General features: G+C 38.3%; 3 protein-coding genes and 1 long non-coding RNA gene across 5 annotated transcripts in view; 3 read left to right on the top strand and 1 right to left on the bottom strand.

Annotated features, from left to right (window-relative positions):
- Nucleotides 1-1,071: 1,071 nt before the first annotated feature.
- HD1 (histone deacetylase 1) lies at nt 1,072-6,754 on the top strand. The gene is made up of 8 exons (XM_089622881.1): nt 1,072-1,306; nt 1,618-2,164; nt 2,666-3,106; nt 3,236-3,466; nt 3,653-3,723; nt 3,807-3,861; nt 6,291-6,362; nt 6,461-6,754. The coding sequence occupies exons 2-8, from the start codon at nt 1,634-1,636 to the stop codon at nt 6,545-6,547; spliced, it is 1,488 nt and encodes a 495-aa protein (XP_089479007.1). The 5' UTR covers nt 1,072-1,306; nt 1,618-1,633; the 3' UTR covers nt 6,548-6,754.
- Nucleotides 6,755-9,921: 3,167 nt separating this feature from the next.
- On the bottom strand, nt 9,922-13,217 carry NMT1 (myristoyl-CoA:protein N-myristoyltransferase). The gene is made up of 3 exons (XM_089623170.1): nt 13,096-13,217; nt 12,854-12,941; nt 9,922-11,481 (listed from the first exon to the last, which is right to left on the bottom strand). Exon 3 carries the CDS (start codon nt 11,436-11,438, stop codon nt 10,134-10,136), a length of 1,305 nt encoding a protein of 434 aa, XP_089479296.1. The 5' UTR covers nt 11,439-11,481; nt 12,854-12,941; nt 13,096-13,217; the 3' UTR covers nt 9,922-10,133.
- A 2,620-nt stretch (nt 13,218-15,837) lies between these two features.
- Nucleotides 15,838-16,783, top strand: LOC149389356 (uncharacterized). The gene is made up of 2 exons (XM_089622611.1): nt 15,838-16,098; nt 16,340-16,783. The coding sequence occupies exons 1-2, from the start codon at nt 15,838-15,840 to the stop codon at nt 16,781-16,783; spliced, it is 705 nt and encodes a 234-aa protein (XP_089478737.1).
- Nucleotides 16,784-18,662: 1,879 nt separating this feature from the next.
- LOC149389351 (uncharacterized) overlaps nt 18,663-25,856 on the top strand; it is a 65,610-nt gene continuing 58,416 nt past the window's right edge. The window contains exons 1-4 of one of the 2 annotated variants that reach the window (XR_016300861.1): nt 18,663-18,958; nt 19,559-19,664; nt 20,055-20,164; nt 21,091-21,213. This is a non-coding gene — a long non-coding RNA (uncharacterized LOC149389351). Of the gene's footprint in view, nt 18,959-19,558; nt 19,665-20,054; nt 20,165-21,090; nt 21,214-25,856 lie in introns of those variants that run through there. The other variant, XR_016300862.1, reaches the window with a different exon arrangement.

Here is a 25,856-nt window from a genome sequence, read left to right as displayed (position 1 = left end):
ACCAAATATTGAAGCTTTAATACACATGGAGCTGACTGAGAAATTATATTTTTCTTACTTATTTCGTAATCCAATTAGTTGATATTGAAATCTCTGGAAAATAATATGTAGTCAACGTTTGGGCTTAGTCAAGCTTTAACACTCTATTGCGCTAAAATCATATGTAACCCAAGTTTGACAAGTCAATTTGAAATCCATAAGGAAATATATCAAAAAATGAATTAATAAATCATAATTGAATATGTGAAATTATATCTTGACATTTGGAAACTGATACGCGCAATTAAAAAGAAAAGAAAAGTGCATATGTTTGAAATCATCACAAAACAAACCAGTAGACATTTATTTACATTAATTAACTCTTATATATAACAATAAGATTTTTTTAACGAAAATTTATATATTTTTTTGTTCATATAGTTGTATTGGTGTATATGAAATGTTAGGTATATTTGTTTATGAAAATAAGAGCGGATCAACAAATTAAGTTGTCGTTTGCAGATGTGAGGTTTTGTTCATAAACAAGATCGGTCCCCAATACGAAGGAAATTGTCTGAACCAAACTTCTATGTGTTAGATATCGATGCTTCTCTCCCATGATATTCGAATTGCATAGACATCAAAGCTATCATTCGAATTTTCACATGATTTGACATGATGATTTTCAGTGTTTTATACTTCAGAGATTAGTTTTTTTTTTTTCCTCTTGTAGAGTCCGGAACTAATTTGTTTTTTGTTTTTTTTTTTTAATTAAGGGAACTAATTTGTTTAATGTATTTATTTTTGTCTATCTTTCAGGAGTAAGATGTTATATAATTATGAGCAAGACTTTAAATCACTCATATTTTTTTATTTATTATATATATATATATATATATATATATTTTATAGACAGTTAACTTATTTGATTGGTGCATATTTTAGCATAGAGACAATATTATTCAATGATATATTATGTTATATTAATATTTATAATATATTCTATTTCTCAAAAAAAAAAAAAATTCTCTATATTATTATAATTATTTATTTTCGAAGTGAATCGAAATATTTAAAAAAAAAAGGAAGAAGAAGAAGTGAATCGAAGTTGGGTTAGTTCTTAAAATCTTCATTTATAAATAATCCCAACAGTTCATTGACACATTTAACTCATTATCACTGCGTGAGACACTCTTTCTCTCTCGATCTCTCGCGCTCTCTCGAGAGATCGAACGCTCTCTCGCGCTCTCTCGCGCTCTCTCGAGAGATCGAACGCTCTCTCAAAAGAAGAAGAAGAAATCGTCCATTGAAGCACTCTCAGTCGAAGGTATTTCAAAACCTGAAGCACACTTTATGAAACTATTTTATCCTCAAAAACTCGATTCTTGAGATTGGTATCTTCAAAACAAAAATAGTAAAGCAAAAGGTAGGTTCCGAACAAATTAGGTTTAGTCACGAAAAAGAAGAACAAAAAAAAAAAAAAAAACACACGTAGTCTTGGATGCGAAAAGCTAGGGTTTGTTGCTATGAGAAAGACAGACTCTCGTCCTTTGCTCTGAGCATTCAAACATTCCAGATTTGATTTAGTAAGCAAAGATTTCAATACTTACAAGTAAGCTTTCATTCCCTTTATTTTAGATTCCAAGGATTTCCAATGGACACCGGAGGGAATTCTCTGTCCACGTCGGGCCAGGATGGTGTGAAGAGAAAGGTGTGCTATTTCTACGACCCGGAGGTTGGGAACTACTATTACGGCCAAGGACACCCGATGAAGCCTCACCGGATTCGGATGACCCACGCTCTTCTCGCCCACTACGGCCTCCTTCAGCACATGCAGGTCCACAAGCCGTACCCGGCGAGGGACCGCGATCTCTGCCGATTCCACGCCGATGACTACGTGACGTTCCTGAGGAACATCACGCCGGAGACCCAGCAGGACCAGCTCAGGCAGCTCAAGCGCTTCAACGTCGGCGAGGACTGCCCCGTCTTCGACGGCCTCTACGCCTTCTGCCAGACCTACGCCGGCGGCTCCGTCGGCGGATCCGTCAAGCTCAATCACGGCTTCTGCGATGTCGCCATCAATTGGGCCGGAGGACTCCACCACGCCAAGAAGTGCGAGGCCTCGGGATTCTGCTATGTCAACGATATCGTCCTGGCCATCTTGGAGCTTCTCAAACATCATGAGGTTTGGTTCTTTCCGTCTTTGTTTTGTTCGGTTTTTGCTTTTGTGAAACAAAATGATGTATTGTTTGGGAATTTGGTCTTGTTATAGTATGTTTTTCGATCTTAGTCTTTGGTTATTGATTTGTTAATTAAATGCAGCCACTGCCAACTAAAGAGATAGTTTGTTCATATGATCTCGTATTGCTGTATTTCGATATAACTAGTAACTACAGCTAGTAAGTGGAATTATGATCAGAATTTGTTGGTTAGTTTGAAATTGCGATAGTCTTTTGCTTTAGTTCTATTATTATAGCTGCCCATACAGTGGCCGAGAACTCAGTAGTTGGATCTAGTGTATTAGTGACAGATATCAAAGCGATTATCGTCTACCTATTCTTGTAATTAATTTCATCTGTGAAAATCATGGCTTAGTCGTCTTATATTGTAGTGGTTATAGTTTATAAGTTCGCACGAGAATAGTATTTATCTTATTTTATTTTGTTATTTTTATGTATATATACAGCGTGTTCTGTACGTGGACATTGATATCCACCACGGCGATGGTGTCGAAGAGGCATTTTACACAACCGATAGGGTTATGACCGTTTCATTCCACAAATTTGGAGATTATTTCCCTGGGACAGGAGACATAGAGGATATTGGATATGGAAAGGGTAAATATTACTCCCTTAATGTCCCACTTGATGACGGGATTGATGACGAGAGCTACCATTTCCTGTTCAAACCGATCATGGGAAAGGTTATGGAGATTTTCAAGCCCGGGGCAGTGGTCCTCCAGTGTGGTGCAGATTCCTTATCCGGGGACAGATTAGGATGCTTCAATCTTTCAATAAAAGGCCACGCAGAATGTGTCAAATACATGAGATCGTTTAATGTCCCGCTGCTACTTCTAGGTGGTGGGGGCTATACCATCCGGAATGTTGCTCGATGCTGGTGTTTTGAGGTACTTCCCTTTTTCCTTTCCTTTTTTTTTTAATTTTTAATTTTCATATTTTCCTTCCTGTTTTATTTTCATGGAAGCATATCAATTTTCTCGGTCGCATGAATTTACCGAAAATTTTCTAATGTGCAGACCGGAGTTGCTCTGGGTATAGATGTTGAAGACAAAATGCCGCAGCATGAGTATTATGAGTATTTTGGTCCAGATTATACTCTTCATGTTGCCCCTAGTAATATGGAGAACAAGAATTCACGCCAATCACTGGATGAAATACGATATAAGCTTCTTGAATACCTTTCCAAGCTTCAGCATGCCCCCAGTGTCGAGTTTCAAGAAAGACCTCCTGATACCGAGCTTCCAGAGGTGTTTTTAATTATTTTTTTTATTTTCTATGTTTATCATTGATCATAGAATTTTTTTTTTTATTAATTAAGAGGCTTTGCAAAACTAAGACCCTGTTATATTCCAGGCAGTTTTCTGAGTTAATGTTCATCAACCACCAGCACCAAATTTTTTGAAGTCTGATATCCTGTTGTTCTCTTATTACAGGCTGATGAAGATCAAGATGATCCTGATGAAAAATGGGAAGGCGATTCTGACATGGATCTTGATGAGGAGCGGTATGTTTGTGTTGTTTCAGTAATTTTGAATATTTCCCTTACCATTTGTATAAATCTCATTGTAGCACAAACCATTTGTACAGGAAGCCACCTGGCAGGGTCAAGAGAGAGATGGTTGAAACAGAGACCAAAGATACGGTATGCTTTTTTCCTATCCTAAAAGAGACCATAAGCAGGGTTATTATAATGTCGTTATATTGGTTGAATAAGCTTATTCATTCAATAGTTAACCAGGCTTTATTGCTCTACCCATGCATACCATTAATTAGCTTTTTTTTTTCAACCTTTTTTTTTCCAAGAAAAACATTATATATATATATATATATATATATATATATATATATATATATATATATATATATATATAACTTGGCAAATACCAAGGCATAAAATACAACCACCAGCGCACTGGAAACTGTGAAAAACATATCCCACTTCGGGCAGAAAACAGTCACAAAAATAAGAAATACTTAGAAAGTTACTTTCACGATAGCTAGAAACCATCCAAAAATGAGACAATTGCCTCGTGAGAAGTGGACTTGAGGTAAGATTTTACCCATGGCATTTAACATCAGTTTTTCGATGGCTGACATCTTGAAAATGGAGATATACTTATGTTGAATTGATGCTAAGACGGATCAAATAAGAATTACTTTACCCCCATTGGAAAGAAATCCTCTTTTCCAAACAATCGACTCACTTTTATGAACTTAGAAACCACCGGATCCCATAAATCCTTCCTCCCCAGACTACTACCTAGCGGCATAACAAGAAATTCATAACATGTACCTTTGCAATGCCCCAAAGAAGATGCATCTCGCTGGATTCAGCCTTTGGCAGATTTATGCCTATTAGATTGCTCTTTTTGTAGTTAAACCTGTCTTGATGCTGCGTAGAACTAATCTATAGTGGTTATCAAAATACCCCCAACTTGCAAGAGATCCATCCCTGAAAAATAACCTGTCACCTGCAATCTTTGAAAAATCTGTTTACTTCCTCGGCTATCTCGACTTCCTTGTCCTTTACTAACCCCTACCTTCTCGCTAGCTCCAAAGTTTTTGCAATTCGAGCGGACGTGATAACGTTTAGAGCTAAGAGTTAGCGTCATTGTCCTTGACTATTTTGCCTCGATTTAAATCTGATCGACCGTTCCTCCTTCACTCATGAACATTCTTCCTGGAAGTAGCATTTCTTTTAGTCTGCTAGGCTTCGGACCAGTGTGGGGGTCCCTTCGGAAGAATCTCTCTCTCTCTCTCTCTCTCATGCGTGCACATGATAGGTACAATACTTCTGTCAATTTTGGATCTTCTTCCAAAGAGTAATCTTCATCACCCTTAGCCAAGAGCTCGTCCGGGTTTGCAGCAACTGAGGCGTAGGCACTGAATAACTTAGGCTTGATTATAAGGAGAGTCTTCTTGATCTTACCAATTTCATTGTCTAGAATAACAGCCTCAATAAACTCCAAGGCGGTGCCTCGACGAATATTCCGGTTCACTGTCACAATACACGCAAGATCTTCTTCCCTGCCGAATTTCATAAATCCAATAATCTGACCACTGAATTCTTCGTCTTACTGAAATCCTTCTTGCATTTTGGATTTCGTCCATCTGCTATAGTTTGATTTAATTCCAAGAGGAAGTAGGAATGGTGAGGCTTAGATCTGAAAATGCAACAATTTTCCCATGAAGGGCCGGAGAGGAGATTGAAGAAACCGGCCTAATATCAAAGCAGAAAGTATAAGATTCCAATATGACAGTTTCCAAGGATGGGCGCCCAGTGGGCCAAACAACTGGTGCGAGTCTTCTGGCAAGGCAGTGGAGGCTGAAAATTTTCACATTAATGGAGACCTCACTGTAAGAAGCTCCATTGTTGAGGAAATCGGATGTTTCAGGGTGTGAATCCCAGATTAGTCGTCTCTAGGGTCGCTTACTCGGTTTTTATGGGCTGGTTTTGTTGTTTTAACGTGTTGGTCTGGGCTTTGAATTGTACAGTCCAAAGGCGTTACATTGAGAAAATTTACTGAGAGATCCTATTCATCATCTCCTCGTTCTCATTCCATTTGATAGCCTATTCCTCATTCTCATTACATGGGATAGCTTATTCATCATTTCCTCATTCTCGTTCCATGTGATAGCCTTATTCTGAAGAAAATGAGGTACATAAAATCCTTTGTTTAGGCCTACTATGCAATATTCCGGCCGAGTCTCTTGAGCTACCTCCCCATTACACGAGAATTGTCTCCAAACCTTCTCTGGTCTGTCCAATTCCAGAGGAGCCAGTTCCAAATCGCCACGTCATGCAATGAAACACAATGCACTTTGAAAAAGAAAGAGAAAAAAAACCACGAGGAGAGAAAAGAGACCAATTTTATTTACTTCGTAACCTTTCTTAATTTTTCTTAGATTTTCTTTCCTGTTGTGATACTAGATGTTCTTGCTGAGTTTTATTTCAAATCTAGACAATCAAAGTTTACGTTGATCAACGTTTATGTTACGAACTTCATAATACTATATCGTTTCTTCCGCAACACTACATTATTAGTTAATTTCTTACGTACCATTTTGCAGGAGAACCAGAAATCAAATGCAGAGAATTCTAGAGCCTATGAACCTGTAGGAGATGATGCAACAATCACTAAGGTACAATTATTCGTCAGCCTACATATGAGTATTAAAAACAATGTTCATAATATTTGCTGTACGGGCATCTAATAACTAACAAAGACAATTATTTGCAGGTTTTAGATGTGAGTTCAATGTCACTAGACGAACCGAGTGTGAAAGTCGAGCAAGAGCCTGCCAATAAGCCAGCTGGCCAGATGTAACCACATAAGTAGTATCAGAACTAACTAAGATTATGTGCATTGTATTTATGAGGCATTTGTTGAATCGGATTAATGTTAAGTCTCAAAGTTCATAGTGGAAATAGCTTAAACGTTTAGAAACTTGTTTTTCATTGAAGATTTGGATCCCAATTTCTGAAAACATAGATATTATTTATTATATTCAATTCACGGAAATGATCCCGAGTATATTTTGTTTCTTCACGAGAGAGCAACATGACTATGTAGCACGCAAATGAAGGTTGAATTTGGCCAAATAGTTGACATTGCGATCTGTGATTATCATCAGTAACTGTGATTTTTTCTCCTTGGGTTAAAAAAATAAACTCGAGACACAGAGCCTCATTGTGGCACAATTGAATTAATTTGTTTATGGAAAATCTGAATATTTATAGTCATTCTCAGTGACGGAGCATTATATATAAATTTATTGAGAGGGGTAGGCCCAATTTAAAAACTAACAAAGGACGAAAATTTTAATCTTCAGCGGGACACGTGTCCCTCTCGCTACCATGTTGCTCCACCACTATTCATCGTCAGAGGTTGAGACGGTGAAACTAAGCTGTGAGTGATGTCAGACGTCGAAATACGACTCTGTTTTTAAGTATTTTGTTTATAATAAATATAGTTGGGAAATATATTTTAAGGATTAATTTTGGAAACATAGATGTATAATGGAATAGGGAGATGGGATGATAATAATAAGAAGAAATAAGCTCTCAAATTGTTTTGGTATTACACACTACATATATATTTTAAGTATCTCTCTCTCTCTCTATATATATATATATATATATATATATATATATATATATATATATATAGTCGCGTTGCTGCGAAAAAAAATTACATAATATATATAATTATTATTTTTTTGTCATAATAAAATGACTATATTGTCAAATCATGATCAAAATATCAAAACGAAAATAACATAAAAAATCAAGTTGTATTTAGAAACATATCATAGATATACAAAAAAATAAAACCAGAATTTTCGTTTTAGTCGTTGATGGAATTTTCAGTTTTTAGAGTCGTTTCTGGAATTTTCGTTTTAGAGTTGTTTCTGGAATTTTCCTTTAAATGGCTGAGTCCGGAACTTTCTTTAAAGTGGCAACTCTGTAATTTTGCAACTTTAAAGGTATAACATTTAGTTGTATTTATGTACTTTTTAAAACTTAAAATGAGTATTTCAGGATTTTGTGCCAAAAAAAGGTACTGTAGACATAACAATAAATTGAGTCTCTGTGAACAATAAAAACCGATTCTCCTTTTTATATATATATATATATATATATATAATATTTGTTTACACTGCATATATTTTAAGTAGCTCTCTCTCTATCTCTTTCTATTTGTTTTTTTTTTTTTTCCTTTCTTACTAGATCATTACTATCTAATCTCTCAAATAGGTGTAGTGCCCACATGGTGTTTGAAGTTTTGTGTATTGATATAGTAGGTCTCGTCGTGGACCACTTGGTAGACCTCATAGGGTCCTTCCCAGTTTGGACCGAGGACGTCCAGCGGCTTGCACTTGGGTGTTATGAAACACTCTTCTCTTCTGAGTACAAGGCTTCCAAAGATGAAGCTCTGCCTCTTGATTTTGGAGTTGTAGTGCTTTTCGACTTTGCGTTTTGCGCAGCGAGGCGGGTAAGGGCCTCTAACCTCTTTTCGTTGATAAAGTCCAACTCGAGGCGTATGGCCTCGTCGTTGTTTTTCTCGTTGAAAGTCATAACTCGGAATGTGGGGAACTCAGTCTCGATCGGCACTACAACTTTAATCTCGTATGTGAGGGAGAATGAGGCTTCTCCTGTGGGTTGGAGTGTCATTTAAGAAAATGGTCAAACGTTTGAATTCATTTTCTATTGCAAGCAAGGGATGAGATAGATTAGATGTATTTCGTAGAAATATTTTTTTTTTCTTCTATTAATCCAAGTAAAATCAGTTGTATTTTTTGGATAAGCCTCCCCAGAAAAGTAAGGTAGTGTTAAATGTTCTTCTATAATTTTATTATTATTTTACAATAATGGCTCCACCATTTTATTTTTAGTTCCTATATGCTATGGAGTGTTTTATTGTGATGTTCATTTTTTGATACCTTTTGTTTGGGGCAAGACACTTGGATAAAAGTATTTTTGGATGGGACTTTTGTCGCATCCAAAAGTCCAATAGTTGCATTCAATGATCAAAATAGATGCAACATTGGATTGATTTTGTCGCATTCAATAGTCCGCATCTGTTGACTCTGGATGCGACTAGTTGCATCCATTATTGCATCTGTAGCTATTCCGCCGTATTCACTTTGATGGGATATTAGACTATTGGATGCGACAAGGCGCAACCAATTCGTTTCCCGTCAAAACGCGTGAACTTTTTGGATCCGACTTGTCGCATCCAATGATATATTTATTTTTTTAAAACAATTTAATTAATATTTATTTTGATATGCCGTTTTTTATATTGTTTTGAACCTCCATATTTACAAAATTGAACAGAGAAAATGTGAAAAGGGCAACTGATTTGGAAAACCGACATGCCGATGGAAAACCGAACAGAAATAATATTTCCTAATATATTAATATACATAAATATATATGTATCTTTTAATTTTTAAACGTGAAAAATATATTTTATTTAATATCTATATATTTAATATGTATTTATATGTATTGGTGTTTATTTTTTCGGACGAATATTTACGTTTTTGAAGAGTTATCTAAGCGATAAGACTGGGTCGTTTTGGAGCTTAATGGCACGTTGCTTCGACGAATGTCGAACGACATTCAATGAAGAAACGAAAAACGTCTTCACATCTACATCGGTCGCTCACGTCCCGGCAGCGGCGCCGCCGCCGCCGAATTTCGTCGACTTTCGTGGATATTTAGATCCTTGCAACTTTGGGGTCAGGTATTCCCAAAAGCGCGAGTGTAAGGCAACTTTACAACGATTACGTGACTTTGTCCACCACGAATCTTGCCCTCCAATACGCAGTTTTTTTTTTTTTTTTGCTCGACGTCTTTAATGCAAAGCCATGGGGAATTTATGCTCAACTTTGCTGTAAATTCTTTTTCTAGACAATACATTTACATATTTAAAAATGCATATTCAGAGCAAACATAAGTGCCCAAAGAAAAGAATAATGACAACAAAATAATTAAAGTGTAGAGTACGCTTTCAATAAAATCAAATTGATTGATAATTTAACAAACTAAAGAGATAAGAATTAGGTACAGAACGATGGCATTCAACCCATGGACTATCAGTAGTGGAACAAGTTTCTAATAGAATTATTTTTATTTTTTTATTTTTTTTTTCTTTTCATTTTGTCAAGTACTACAATAACAATTAAATACTCCTTTGAAAATAAAATCATCCCCTAAATGAAAGTAATGTCACACAATTGGCTTTCTGTAGCATGAATAACAAAATCCCATCCTTGGATGCAAGGAAAACAGAACACGAGTACTCGGTTGTGGACAAGAAAACAAGTGAAACCAGCTCAAATTGGTCCATAATGCAAAAAAGCTGAAATACCCAAAATAAAAAAAAAATAAAAAGTTGTGCCAAATTACAAGAGTACCAGGCCGAGCTCCGAGGGTTTCAGCTGTTGCTTTATCCGATAGTTGTAAAGGTAGTAGTGAAGCTGTCCGTCCCCCGGTCCGAATTTCAGCTCCTTAAGGAAACCCTCGTTCTCCATCACATCCAACGCATTGAAAACGTCGAAATCCTTCTGTTTCGCCACAATCAGAGCATCGTTCATCAACTGAAGCAGCGGAGTCTTGGTGGCCACGTTGTAGAACGAGTACGCAGCTTTCAGGGTCGAGTAATTCTGGTTCCCGAGAATGGAGGAAGGAAGAGTGTAGAAGCTGCAAAAGTCGGTGATCTCGTGGCTCTCCGGGCTCTCCACCAAGAAACTGTCAACCACGTTCTCAGACGGAAGAAGCCAATGCTCGACATCGTCTTGATCGAAGTCAGGCGTGACGACAAACTGGCTCAAGTAGTTCCTAAGCAGCCTCGTCACCGCGGGAACATCGCGGAGCTCCATTTTTCTGAACCCGGGCGTCACCGGAGAATCCGGAAGCTTATAGAGCTTCACCGTTCGACTCATGGTCATCCTTGCCCCGAGCCTCGAGAACCCGACATCGATGAGCTTCTTCGGGTTGAGAGACCTATGCCAATACTGGCAAGTCGTTATTGGGGTCGGAAGAACAACCCCTGCAGTGTATGCGGCTTGCCAAATATTTTCCAGGTGGACCCTCCTCGTGACTTCCTTGATCATGACCGGTGCGAGTCTCTTCGACCTGAGCTTCTTGTGAACACACAAGAAGTTGATCTCGGCCATCTTGACGACCTGATCCCGGACCCGGATTCTGGCCGGGACCCCAGTAATGAAGGCGACCAGCTTCTTCGAGGCCTTCACGCGAACACCAATGTGCCAGTTTCGGTAATAGCCCGGGGGCCGAAGAGCCCACCTCAGAAACTCCTTCGAGTAATTGAACCTGAACATGTTCTCATCGTCCTCCACATAATTGTTCATCAAGAGACTATAGACCTCGTTGCAAGTCTCTTCGGAGTCGACGTCACAGGTCGTCCATTCATATGCACTCGGAAGATTGTATGGCTCTTGCTTGACTTCAGATAACGGAGTGGGAGGCTCGATGGGACCCTCTAGCAGACTAGAGTCACCGACATCCTTGAACTGTCCGACAGGTTGGGTCTCCCAGAAAGCATGTCTCTTGCTGACCGACATCGAGTCTTGGTACTTGCGGATTATAGACTCGATGGAGCTATCGTCCTTGACGGCGAGATTCGAATCGGAATCCAGATCAGGGTTTCCTTTTGAGGACCCGGTCGTGGAATCGCTGTCTCCCATGGAATAAAAATCGAATTGGATAGCAAATGGAGATTGTTTCAACCTACAATCAACAGAAACTTACCCTTAATCATTTTTTGGCTTACAAAAATTACATGTAATTAAAAAATGTTGAAAAAAATATAAAATAAAATGAGTGCCAAAAGAAATGAATAAAATATACCAATTTTCCACATACCAACCAAAACTATAGTCTGCAATCATAATCTTAATACTAGCACCTAAGAGGCCCTTGGTTTTTTCATTTCAAGAGGTTTTGCATTCTAGCTCTCTAAACTTGAATTCTAGCAAGTACTGATAGATAAAAAAAAAAATAACAATATAATAAAACGTAACTTGGATCTTTCATTAACTTATTTATTTTCCTATATACTAATGGGTACAATACGGAACAATTGAAACTTCACCTTGTAGCAAACCATTCAAATGAAAAGAACGAATAAATATAACAAACAAATGAACAAAAAGAATCACGAACGGATTATATTCTACCATGTCAACAACCACTTGGCCAAGGGAAAAAAGAAAAGAGAACAGCAAATCAAGACTCAACAAATTATCAAGTGGTCAGAGCTGATACCTCTGCTATTAGAGCATTATTAGTCGGATCTGGTTGGATCGGAAAGAAACAAAAGAATTTTGAAAGAAAAAAGAAAACTCTTACAGGTCTCGGGAGAAAGAATCAACCAGTTAATCGCCTAAAATATTCAAGACCAAAACAAAAGATTTTTCTCAATTTCAACTTTCTGGTCTCTGTGAGGGTACTGATTTTTTTTGTAATGGGGTTCTTTTCTGCTGTCTTAGTCTTTTCTCTTTCTTTTGCATCTTTATAACATTTTCTTTCTCATCAATAAATTATTTTTTCTTCTTAAAAAAATGTAAACCACATCAACAGAAACAATACCGATAAAGTTGGGAGCTTGGGCTCAGACCTGTTTGGTTTGGCGCTTATAGGGCTGATTATGGTCAGGCTCAACGTAATTAGAGTTGCTAGGGTCGAGTCAAGAAAGGGGTGTGTGTGTGAGAAAGAAAGAGACACAGAGAGATAAGCAACAATGACTTGGGCTCCCGGGATGTTAGATTGGCTCTGGCTCGCTACAAGATTCATAGATGGTCTGGCAATTGGGCTTGAAGGTTTTGGGATAGACAGATAGCAAAAGGTCTGATCGGGGCGAGAGGAAGAGAGAATGGCCGGCTGAGTATCAGGTTTGAGTGTTTGGATCGTTCTCTTCAATAGGCTTAGGCTATTAGTTCGTAAAAAAAATTGTTTACCAAACGTTGTCAACAGGCCACAGATTGAACAAATCAAATCGCTAAGAAACGTCTAATCAGAAGTTTACACTTCACTTGAAGAATACTTGATTCGTAAATAAGCTAATTTTGTAAATCAGGCGAAAAGGAAAGACAATACTCACCGGGCGAGAAAGAGAAACCAGTCGTAAGTGTTTTCCAACGATCGCTAAAGTGAATCGAATCGGCGATTCAGTTGAGCTCAGAGGATAGCTGTAACTCATTGAACAAATCGGGATTAGGATAGAGAAATCACCGAGATACGCAAAACCATAGATTAGAAACGGAGTGAAATTGTGAAATCGAAGCCAGAAATGATGGGACAGAGAGAGAGAGAGAGAGAGAGAGAGAGAGAGAGAGACTTTACCCATCTCAGCCATTACTGAATCTCTCCAAGCTTTCGACATGACAAATTAGGGTTTTCTTTTTTGCTGGGGAATATAAGTTTTCTGATCGATATTGTAAATTACACGACAGCTTCCTTTTTTTTATTATATGTTTATCTTATATTATATATAAAAGAGAAATTGCTATCTACTACAAAATCAATAACTTTTTCCAATTTTCCACCAAAACCATAATTTGGCCAAAAATACCACTAACTCAAATGTACAACTACCATTTTACCCTCCACTTAAATTTTTCTTACAACTCACACCAACTCTCCATATCCCGCTCATATCTCATTAATACATTAAGAGACATTAATCCCTGACACACACACACACACTCTCTCTCTCTCTCTCTCTCTCTCTCTCTCTCTCTGTCGGTCTCTAAAACCATCGGCGTCTCTACCCCCACGGTCACGCAGAGCTAAACGCCTACGAGAGCCAAACGCCTACGAGACCCAAACGCCCACGAGTTCGTAGTCTAAGACCAACCCGCGCCTACAAAACCCAAACGCCCACGAGTTCGTAGTCCAAGACCAGCTTGCCCACAAGGTTTGTCTCGCATTTCTTCATTTCCCATAAATTTCGTGGTTCAAAAAGTTCAAGTTATATGTCATTTTGATAGTTTAAAGAGATTCAAATGTTTTGTTTGGTCTGGGTATGTTCACCAGTTAGTATGAAAACAGAGTTCATCAATTGTTGACTTCAGATGTCAACAGTGGACGTCAACTGTTGACATCTGAAGTCAACAAATAATTAATAACTCTGCCTATGTTTTTTGTACGCAGTGATGGCGGCTATTTATTTATTATTCAAGCACAGTGGAACTTGGGTTGAACCTGATTATTATCATTAGAATGGATCTTTCGGAATCATGGTGCCGTATGAAATTAACTTCGCTAGTTTGATGCAAATCATTTACGCGAATTTGGGCAAATCACCATCCACTCATACCATTGGTGTTGCATACGCGATGTCTGGTGCCATGAAACCTGTTGAGATAACCAACGACGCTATGTTAGAAGATTATTTATATTTGAGGAAGAGGAGAGAAGATGACACGGAGAAATTACAATTGATATTGGAAATAAATGAAATTCCATCCGGGCTCGATTCTCCAGGGGTTGGATCCACTCGCAACAGCCGTGATAGTGGTTGCGTTGGAAACCCGCCTAGAAGAGTTTCCGACATGTCATCCATACCTGAGGAGGGGTGTGGTTCGGTTCCAACTCCTGATTCGGTAATTCGTGGTACGTTCGGATTGGATGACTTAAGGTTGTCAGACTATGAGACACAACGACAACAACAACGACAACGACAATGCTCTCCACCACGAAACTCGCATCTACCTATAAATTCCCGATCCCCTCCTCCACCACAAAACTCTCCTCCTTCACCACGCAACTCCCCTCCTCCACCACGAAACTCTCCTCCTCCACCACGCAACTCCCCTCCTCCACCACGCAACTCCCATCCGTCACCACGATCCCCTCCTCCACCACGCAACTCCCCTCTGTCACCACGATCCCTTCCTCCACAACGCAACTCCTCTCCTACACCCTCACAAAACTCCCGTCCTTCATCACCGTCTACGCCAAATTCACAGAGCGTCCCAAGTTCATCTACTAGGAAAAACGCAAACATGGATGAGGCTATTATTTTAGATGGTCATTCCCCCGTATTTATTAAGCGACATGCATTGTACAAGGATAAAAAGACTTTACAGAAACACTTGATGTTGTTCGCTATAAACAACAACTTCACGTATAAGACAAAGAACTCGGACAAAAACACATTGCATGTTGTTTGTTTGGGAGAGCATTGTAATTGGGGTGTCCAGGCCGTGAGAAAGGCTAACACGCCCATTTTCCAAATTAGAAGGTAAACTCTCTTTGTTCATTTATGTATGAAATTGAAATACTGTAATTAGATCTCTGTTTTTTGACATCTATTGTCATTTGTTGACATCTGATGTCAATTGTTGACATCTGGTGTCAATTGTTGACATCTCATGTCAACAATTGACATTAATGTTGAAACTAAGTTTGTTGTTATTTTCATGTTTTAGGTTAGACAACGACCACAGTTGTGCCCTGAACGTAAGACAAGGACGTCACCCGCAAGCAACGAGTACTTTAATAGGAGAGGTTGTGAAGCATAAGTGTATTGATCCAAGCGTGGGTATGTGCAAACCGAAAGAGATAATGAACTACATGCAAATGGATTACGGGATGTCTATGTCTTACAAAAAAGCTTGGCGTTCCAGAGAGCAGACTCTAAAGTCCCTCTACGGCAATTCCATGCAGTCGTACGCATTCTTACCTAAGCTAATGTACATGATCGAGACTAAGAATTCAGGTTCTTTATTTGACCTCGTCACTGGTGAGGGCGGCGTATTTATTAGTTTTTTCATGTCACTCGGCCCATGGAGAACGGGGTGGAAGTATGTAAGACCCGTGATTATCGTCGATGGTACTCATTTGAAGAACTATTACAAAGGAACGTTGTATGCGGCGTGTGGGATGGACGGAAACAAACAAATTTTTCCACTAGCCTACTGTATTGGTCCTTCAGAGTCTAACGAAACTTGGATTTACTTCTTCGCCAAATTGAAAGATGCAATTGGGGAACGGGAATAGCAAGTATTTGTATCTGATAGGCACGCTGGCATAATCAATGGCATCAAGACGGTATTTTCGAACTGTGATCATGGTTTTTGCATGTACCATCTTCACGGTAATTTGAAGACTACTTTCAAGGGGATTACGAAGGAGGTGAAGTGGAAATTTTACGGTGCCTCGAAGGCATACGCTCATCGGGAATTTGAAATTTTCATGGTCATGTTGGACGCTGAAAATCTCGAAATACGACGATACTTAGCTAATGATGTCGGGTATCAAAGGTGGGCAAGATGCATGTTCAGGAGAAAGAGGTACGGTATCATGACGAACAACAACGCGGAAGCATTGAATGCATTAAATGTAAAAGTCAGACAATTTCTAGTTTCGAAGTTGATGGATTGGCTGAGAGAGAGAGAGAAGTATGAAATGGTTTTATGAACGTCGAGACGCTGCGGCAAAAACAAACACGCTCCTGACAAAAGTATACCAAGCCAAAGCAGACAAGTACATTGCATACGCTATTCGAATGGAGGTAAAGTCTACAATTGTTGTATGTTTCATGTTTTATACAAGATTTTGATGAAGTTATGTTTTCTACTAGGTGAGGCCATCTTCAGTCGACGAGTTTGAGGTCGTAGACAGAGAGGGGATTGTATATGCTGTTAATTTAGAAGAGAGGACATGCTCATGTCAGCGATGGCAGGCTCATAATTTTATTTGTCCACACGCAATCGTAGCATGTCGAGTACGTAACCGTCAAGTTGAGAACTACATTTCCGAGTTCTACTCTACGGAGTATTTGCGGGCAACCTACGCAGGTGTACATCATCCTCATGGCGACATTTCGAGTTGGAATATTCCCCCTGAGGTGGAGAATATCAAAGTTCTTCCGCCTCAACACAAAGCACGTGCCGTCGGTAGGCCCAAAAAGAGAAGAATACCCTCTCAAGGTGAGGACATTATTAGGCGCAAGTGTACGCGTTGCGGGCAAATTGGCCACAATCGTCAAACATGCAATAATGCTACTCCTTTGTCCACGCAATAATTTCAGACTTCTTTGTGATTTCCACCATTTCAGTAGTGACTCTTGTCGATTTCTTAGTTTATTGAGAAATTTATTTGTAATCTCCGACTTGTATGCAGATTTTAGACATCTAAAGTCAACAATAGACGTCAACTGTTGACATCATATGTCAACAATAGACGTCAACAGTTGACGTCTATTATTGACATCTGATGTCAACAATTGTTTGTGATTTCTTATTGTTCTCAATTAGTTGTGAGGGAACTAAACAATTGATGTCAATTGTTGACATTAGATGTCAACAATTGATGTCAACTGTTGACATCTAGTGGATGAAATTAAATTTAGTTCTTCACTTAGGCATGCAATTCACAACATTACACATATATAAAAGGGACATAGTGTAAATAGACATATTAAGCAGTTTCAAGCATTCAAGTCATTCAAAAATCCATACACAAATATAAATATTATGAAGTTTACCAATGATGTGAGGAATTCATCGTCAGAGTCATTTCTTGTTGATCCCCATCCTCCTATAATAGAGAAGTTCCTATCTCTGGGTTTTCAGCATAATCAGTCGTGTCCCCTTGGGCACGACTTCCATAAAATCTCATTTTTCCTTCAATTGAGTCTCCCAGTCGTCTCCGATGATTTCTTTCATAACCCTTTCGAGACACATGATCGGACCCGATTCAGTCTCACTACAAAAAGTATCCAAGTACCATATGTACTCAGCTTGGCTCATTTGAAACTCCATGAGTTGTGCATCACCGAGTTCCGATCCGCTTGCCTTATTAACATCAATTGACTACAATTTTAGTAATTGTCTACAATTATAGGTATGAATGTCTACAATCATAAAAAATAATAACCGAAAATAAGCTTTGCTTGGCATCAAAATGTACCTCATTTTTAGAACATTTTCTCTTTCGGGGCTCGAAGTCGTCATAGGTTGTCACCAGAGATTCAATGGAGTGTTTTTCTGACATTTCTGCATATTAGTATCAACAACGTTCATTATTTGTTGATTTCAGATGTCAACAGTTGACGTCCATTATTGCCATCTAATGTCCACAACTGATGAGAGAAATTGACATCTAAACTCTACAGAGTTCATCAGTTGTTGACATTAGATGTCAACAATGGACGTCAATTGTTGACATCTAATGTCAACAACTGATGAACTCTGTAGAGTTTTGAAGTCAATTTCTTTCATCAGTTGTTGACATTAGATGTCAACAGTTGACGTCCACTGTTGACATCTAATGTCAACAACTGATGAACTCTGTAGATTCTTAACATACCCAAACAATATCCTAAAATCTTAACCACAAAGTTGTAAATGATAACTTTTGAATCTCGCCGTTTGTAAAATTTACGAGCTTCCGTTTGTTACAATTAAATTAATGAGTGAGTTATGGACGTATGAATTTATCGAGTTAATTTAAGTTCTTTTAAGGTAATGGAAAATCTCGGAATAAATAAAGGATTTATCGAGTTCGTCTCGAGTAATAAATTATTTTCTGATGAAATATTCCGGAATTTAATTTAAGAAATAAATTCTCAAGGATGAGAATTATTTCCGAGAAACCTTAAATATATTTAAATTAATCGAGAACGAATGAGAATTCTCTCGGTTTTTTTTTATTAAATAAGGACAAGATTGGGAAATTTTATTTTGAAAGGACTACTGTGCAACAAAGTGAAGGACGAGATTGAAAAGAAAAGTTGAAGAAGGGCTGTCTGGTGAGTGACGTGTCAAAAATATCGTGGGCCACTTATTTTCCGTGTGGCTAAGTGAGGAGCTGCCATGTGGTGATTTTTTTTCCTCATCTTCTTGTATTCGGACACCTCACCATTTCTCTCTCTTTCCTTCTTTCTTCTTCTTCTTTTCTTTTCTTCTTCTCTTCTCCTTCTCTTCCCCGCGCGCGCACACCTGCAACAGACAATGGAAAAAAAATTCGTGAGCTTGGTTTATCACCATCACTGAGACTCACCATCACCATAACCTCATTCTCTCATCTCTTCTTCTCTCCTCTCCTTCGCGCGCCATCACCCTCGCCGAGCCTCCATCGCGCGCGCTCCGGGCCGAGGAAGAACAACGCCACCGAGGACCGCCGTGACGCCGGCGCAAGGAAAAACACCGGGAAAGAAGAGATGACCCTCCGAGAAAGCTAGAACCCGTGGGTTGAGGTGAGATTTCCTTTCCTTGGATTGGATTTGAAATCTAGGGTTCATAGCTTGAAATTTGGGGGTTTTGGTTTCGGGTTGATTCAGTGAAATTGGTTGGGTTTATATGTTGTTTTGAGCTCGATTATTGGAAGTGATGATTTGAATTAAAGGTTTGAACTCGTATTTAGTTGGGTTTTTGTTTGGCCGTGGGTTTTGATGGAATTGAGATGTTGGATTTGAATTTCTGGAATGTTGGATTCTTGTTGAGTTTGTGTTTTTGTTATGGGTTCGAATTGTGAAACAATTTCTGGTTGTATTAGGAGGCTATGATGATTCTGAGGTTTGGAAATTGCTTGGTTTGAGAATGGTTTTGGCCGTGTGGTTGTTCATGGCCGTGTGACCTATTTTGATTCTAATGGTTATTTTGATTGAGTTGTGATGATGATTCTGAGCCTCTTGAGTTTTTTGAAATGTGGATTTTGTGATAAGTTATGGGTTTTGTTGACAAGCTTAGAGATTTTGTGACAAGTTATGTTATAAGTGGTTTGATTTCGGGTTCTAAGTCGAGTCGGGAATTGGATTTGTAAATTGATCGTGATGTTCTTTTTCTGAATTTCACAGCTCAGTTACAGATCAGAGAGAATCGAGCGAGAGCCGGCGGAATTGAACACGTTGAAGCCGGAAAAGTAGTGAATTCAGAACAGATTTTTAAAGCTCGATCTCACTCGTGAGTCGTTTATCGCTTTATAGCGTTAGACTCGAGTCTTAAGTTTGGATTTGAGATTTGTACTCAAGGATTATTAATTATTTATTAAGGGATGTTCGAGAATTTAATTTTTGGTTAATTCATTTAGAATTCTCGGTTTGTACTATTTTCGGATTATTCATTTAATTTATTTAAGACTCGTTAAATAATTATTTGGATTTTATTTCATACTCATTCTCTGGTACGAATTCGTACGAGTCTTGAATAAGTTTAAATTCCGAAAAGCCGGGAAATAAGTGAATTAAATTCTCGAACCCCTGAACCGACTCGCAGTGAATCCCGATAACGAACCTTAAGCTTGTCATCACCTTTCGGATCATTGACTAATGAGTTTTCAACTTTGGGTTTTAGTTTCTCGACGCCTCAGAACGTGATAACGCTCCGGGATGTGTAGAGTCTCGGGAAGCGTGAAAAGCGAGGAAACTCCAGAAGTCAACCAATTTTCAGACGATCTTTTCCGGGTAAGTGAGGAGACCTAAGTCAACTACTTACCAAGGGAATAACCCTGTTTGTTTGTGCATTTGTTTGCTAGTAAACAAGAGTAGGTGAAAGCCCTAAAATGAATAAACTTAAAAGTTAAGGCTTCGGCCACTCTTGCTTGAAAACTTAGTTCGGGTACGCCCGTTAGGTTCAAACGCTAACTTGAACCAGCCACGTTGTTGCTTTGTTGTTGTTAGATCCCTCTGCTAACCATAGAGTTTGGCTAGATCGGAGATGACAGGAGAGCATGTTAGACTCTCGGATTCGAGCCGAGGGTAGAAGTACCAGGAGTCACATCCTGAGTCTTCAATCTAAAACACTTAACGAGCATGAAAGGGAAATCATAATTCTTTCGGGATTTATCCCGAGACGCTCTCCTGTTTGTAATTAGTTGTATACTCTATAAGCTAGAGTATCCAAACAATAAATAATGTTGTCGGTGGTACCCACGAGTTCCGACTCGTGTTGAGGACTAAGACGGTCCTGATGGCGCTGAGTACTGCACGGGAGCTGCTGAGAGCACCCCGTTCTAGCAATGGGAAAGGTCGCCCCGGCGAGCCCATTTGCTGTGTCATGACGACACGTAGCGCCGGCGCCCAAATGAAGATGGTACCACTAGTGGATCCCAGACAGTCTTAAAACACTTAAGCTACTGATGACTACTGCTCGAAGTCTGAGGTTGGCTTCTTGTCATTCCAAGGGTTGTAGCAGGGGATGTTGTATAACCTTGTGGAATGGCAAGTGATAGCGTAGAGCGAGGCCCCGCGTTCTTGAATCATATGTATCTGCATTCTGCATTCTTATGTGTTTGTTTGCACGTCACATGGCATTAGTCGTTTTAATTTATAGATAGACTCCCACTTACTGAGTCAATCGACTCATAGTTTTATGACCCTTGGTAATGTAGATAAGGGAAAAGCTTGTAAGCGGGAAACGAGATTGAAGACCGAGACCGAGCGCGTATTTCCTTGACCTATGGGCTATGGGGTTTCTTAATCGGAGGTTAGTGTCTTCTGATAAAACGTTCCGGAACATATTTGTATAGGAGTCGCTATAAGACTCTAAGTTATAAAAGCGAAAAATTTCCCCGAATTTTCGCAAACTATTTTATTATATAATCTTATGAGATATTATGCTTAATTAATGTGTTTATATTATGAGTTATGTATAGATTTGAGTTGAACAGTCGCGGTTCGTGGGCGAGCTGTCGCTCGCGGGTCGTGACAAAAGTTCATCCAAATCCCAAACAATATCCTAAACAACTGATGAACTCTGTAGATTCTTAACATACCCAAACAATATCCTAAAATCTTAACCACAAAGTTCATCCAAACAATATCCCAAACAATATCCTAAACAACTGATGAACTCTGAAGATTCTTAACATACCCAAACAACTGATGAACTCTGAAGATTCTTAACATACCCAAACAATATCCTAAAAAGCGAAACAAACCTTGTGCGCGACCTGATCTTATACTAAATCTGGAGTTTTGAGTTTGGCAATTGGATCTCGTCGGCGTTTGGGTCTCGTCGGCGGTTGGGTCCTCGGGTTTTAGAGAGCTGGTCCTCGGGCTCCTGGGTTTCTTGGGTCTGGTGGCTTTGGGGTAAAGAAAGAGAAAGAGAGAGAGAGAGAGAGATCGGGAAGAGAGAAGAGAGAGTGAGAGGAAGAGATAGATTGACGGGAACGAGAGAATAAGAAGGAGGAGAGATAAGACTGACGCGAAGAGAGAGAGAGAGAGAGAGAGAGAGAGAGAGAGAAAGAGAGAGAGAGAGAGAGAGAGAGAGAGAGAAAGAGAGAAAGATAGAGAGAGAGAGAAAGAGTCATGGATTAATGTGAGATATATGCGGGATATGGAGAGTTGGTGTGGGTTGTAAGAAAAAATTTAAGTGGAGGGTAAAAGGGTAGTTGTACATTTGAGTTAGTGGTATTTTTGGCCAAATTATGGTTTTGGTGGGAAATTGGAAAAGGTTATCGTTTTTGTAGTAGTTGTGGCAATTTCTCTATATAAAATTCTAAGAGTTGTTTATACTATTTTGACGTATATAAAATCAAATAAAATTTAAAACTTATCAATTTCATATTATTAGAATCAATCACTATACAAAAATCCACTAAAACTTAAAATTTGACAATATTATGAGGAGAGAATTTTTTCTAACAAAAGTACTCTTTCGTGATCAATTGTCATAAAATATTAGAATTGTTCACAAAATACAAAATTTTGTGACTTAACAATCATAAAATTGAATTGTAGCAAAATTTTATATTTTGTGATTAAGTTATCACAAAATTATAAAAAGTATTACAATTTTTACACAACTCAATCAGTAATAGAAGAGTCAAAATTAGTCCACAAGACTTAATGCGCTTTGTGTTGGACGTTCAGGTCAATTAGAATAATGTGAAATCCCGAACTATAACCTTTAAGGCATTTAAAATTTTTGTGATTAGATATGAGATTTCTATATGAAATTATATTTATGCAACACTTATGAAGTCTTTTTTATTTTTTTTAATGGGTAAAAAAAATTGTAAGATCTTTACGTGGATTGTCTTCCTATTAGTTGAATATATATATTAATATTTGCTATGAGAGATTAATATCCCATTTGATTTTTGCTTAACCTGAATTCTAAGAATATATATAGGACATCTCCCCAATCATGCTCATTTTGAATTCTCTTTGCATTTGTCAACAAATTGTTCAACCGTCTTCTATAAACTTGAACCAAACACAATATCGCTAACATAGATATGGGCAATAATGAAGTCTGACCTGGTGTGTTTCACAAAAAGTGTTTTGTTCACTCCCCATCGAGCACAGCCATGATCGACTAAAAACACTATCAACCTCTCATACCAGGCCCTAGGCACCTGCTTCAACCTATACAAGGCTTTTTCATCTTGTAAACATGATCAGGATGATGTGGGCCTTCGAAACCCTTGGGTTGAGCCACATACTTCTTTCAGTGAGGAAGCCGTTCAGAAATGCACTATTGACATACATTTGATGAAGCTTGAAATTTAGATGACAAGCCAGAGCAAGTAAAAGGTGGATTGCTTCCATGCGAGCAACAAGAGCAAAGTTTTCTTCAAAATCCACTTGATACAGTCAAAGACTGAGGTGTTTGTGAGGGAATCATCAAACTTAATATTCATATTTCTTTGATTGATTGATATTTCACCCGGGCGTATTAGTCCATCTGAGTAGGTTGTTTATAGTTGAACAAGGTTACCAATTCTCTTGTGTTCTTTACTCGTTTTTGTTTAATTGTTTGCTTATTTATCACCTTGATTAAAACCGCTATAAAACACTGTTCATCAACAAGTTATTCCACCACTAGTTGAATAACCATCTTAATCACGTTAAGTAATTTCAAGTTGAGTCTTAAATTAAGATATCTTCGCTCGAACCTAAGATGCAAAGTAGATCTGTAAAGTGCTCCAGATCTGAGCAGATGTTTCATAGGCGACCAAACGATAGAGCATGTCGTCACTAATGGAGGCCATAAGCCAATAGATAATGAGTTGATCTTGATGATCCTAGCTTATAAACGCTGGATTACAAATCTCACTTCGCGATTCATTTCTGTCGTAAATTCCGGTGGAGGAACAAGCTCTGATGAGAGAAATTTCTTAAGATTGTATCCGCAGATAGTAGCTTGTACTTTCTTTCTCCAAACAATGTAGTTGTTTACATCAAGTTTCTGTTAGGAATATTGCCCAATGAAGATAAATGATTATTGAATTCGATAAGAAGAACATTGTAGCATTTATGATTAGTATGTTGAATTTTGATATTAATATATAGAATCAATAACAACTATCCCCATAGCCTCCATATTAAACTGAATTACATGCTCGACATCTAAGTTCCGGCGGTATGTTAAAACATGGTTGATGATTGATACACGCTTGGGAAGCTGTATCTAAAATCATATATGTGGAACACTAAGTGAAGGCTGATCACTTAGTGGGAGCATTCTACACTTTTGGTAAGTGTACGACCTGGACAGACCTTGCCTGAGATGTGACGTTTAAGCACCGTTACGACACACTAGTCGAAGTCACTATGATGGTCACAGTGAGACTTGATCTAAATCCTGAAGTGTTCATGGACTTCTAGGTCTTGTTACTTAGTTCTTTGATTCATCACGTTAAAGGCCAATTGAGTTTGCATAAACAGATGTTTTGGGAACTCGGGAGTTGATCGTAGAAGGGAAGTGTTTCACAGATACGGAATCCAGCCTTCCTGAAAGAAGATAAATGTTCTCTCACCTAAGGGTTGTTTCCAGAACCGATAGATTGTCGACACTCTCGAAGTAAGTAACGTTCGAGAGAATCTTTCGCTGGGGAAGCAACAATGCTCAGGGCTTATATGTATGAGAAAGGTATAATGGAATAATTGATCTTTTCTCGATACGGGTTAAACCTGGAGGATCTTGATCATGTATTGACTATATCAGTGGACACTCGTCATGATGAGTAAATATAATTCTAGTATTAAAGGAGAGTTCAGTCTTAGCTTACATGGTGGAGTATTGATTAAGATTAGACGAATCGATCGAAAAAGATAAAAGACTTTTTTCGTCTTTTTGATCGGATTTGTCAAGCTTCAAATACTAGGTCCATAGTCCCCGATTCGGCTTCGATAAAGACGAACGGGAACTTTCTAATGATAATTTTTTTATTATAATCTCACGTGTTGTAATATGATTAGCAGCATACATTCGAAAATTTGTTTATTTGTCGAATTAACTATTTATAATGAAATTAATTATTTGCTGTTTGATCAAGTAAATAATTAATTGAACTTTGAATTGGACCTTATGGGCATTTCAAAATTCGAAATTCCTTGGCCCATGGAGAAGCAATTAATTTGTCCATACCCACAGTGGGTATATTGGGAAAACGCCCAAAAATGAAATCCTTTGCTCATGGGCACATGAAATTCAAAATACCCATAGTGGATATATTGGGAAAACGCCCATTTTTTCTCTTTCATGATTTAAAAGAAAGAGATAATAATATTTAAAATGAAATAAGATATTTGCCTTTATTCGCTCTATATATAAAAATTCCTAATATATAGGAGATAATATTAGATTTGATATTATTTCACTATTTAAAAGGGAATAAGATATTGTTTTTTTTAAATAGATTCCTTATTTAAAGGAAGATATTATGGAATAATATATCCTAGATTATGATCTAAGGGTTGATAGAGAAAGTAGGAATTTAAATAAAGATCTAACGGTTGATCTTTGATTGGAGACTAGGGTTTCCTAAAACCTCTCCATTCTACCACTATAAATAGGGGGTGTATGGTTGAACAAAGATGATCCAAAAATAGAGGAAAATTTTCATCCATTCCCTCTCTGTGGTGGACGAAAATTTTCCCCCTCTCCCTCTCCCCGGAATTCCGTGATTCCAATCTCATAAACACGGTGAGATCCGAAACACCATTGTTTCGGATCTAAGTGTGATACAGAAAACTGCCCACTCAGTTGTCCTATTTGTCTCGGAGATTACGTCTCGGAAGACTGCGGTGTCATCATCGACGACTCGAAGCTGATCTGGAAGTCCTCTTCATCGACGAACGTTCAAGAACGAAGATGGATCTGACAAGGCTTGAAGAATTCGGTTCGTGAGCCCTACCCGTAAGTCTC

This window comes from Urtica dioica, chromosome 8 (assembly GCF_054948205.1).
Source record: "Urtica dioica subsp. dioica isolate 48M chromosome 8, U.dioica_male_clone48M_v1_H2, whole genome shotgun sequence".
In the NCBI taxonomy this organism is placed as follows: Eukaryota; Viridiplantae; Streptophyta; class Magnoliopsida; order Rosales; family Urticaceae; genus Urtica; species Urtica dioica.
Note: the sequence above shows the minus strand (reverse complement) of the source record. Positions and strands in the feature narration are given on the sequence as shown.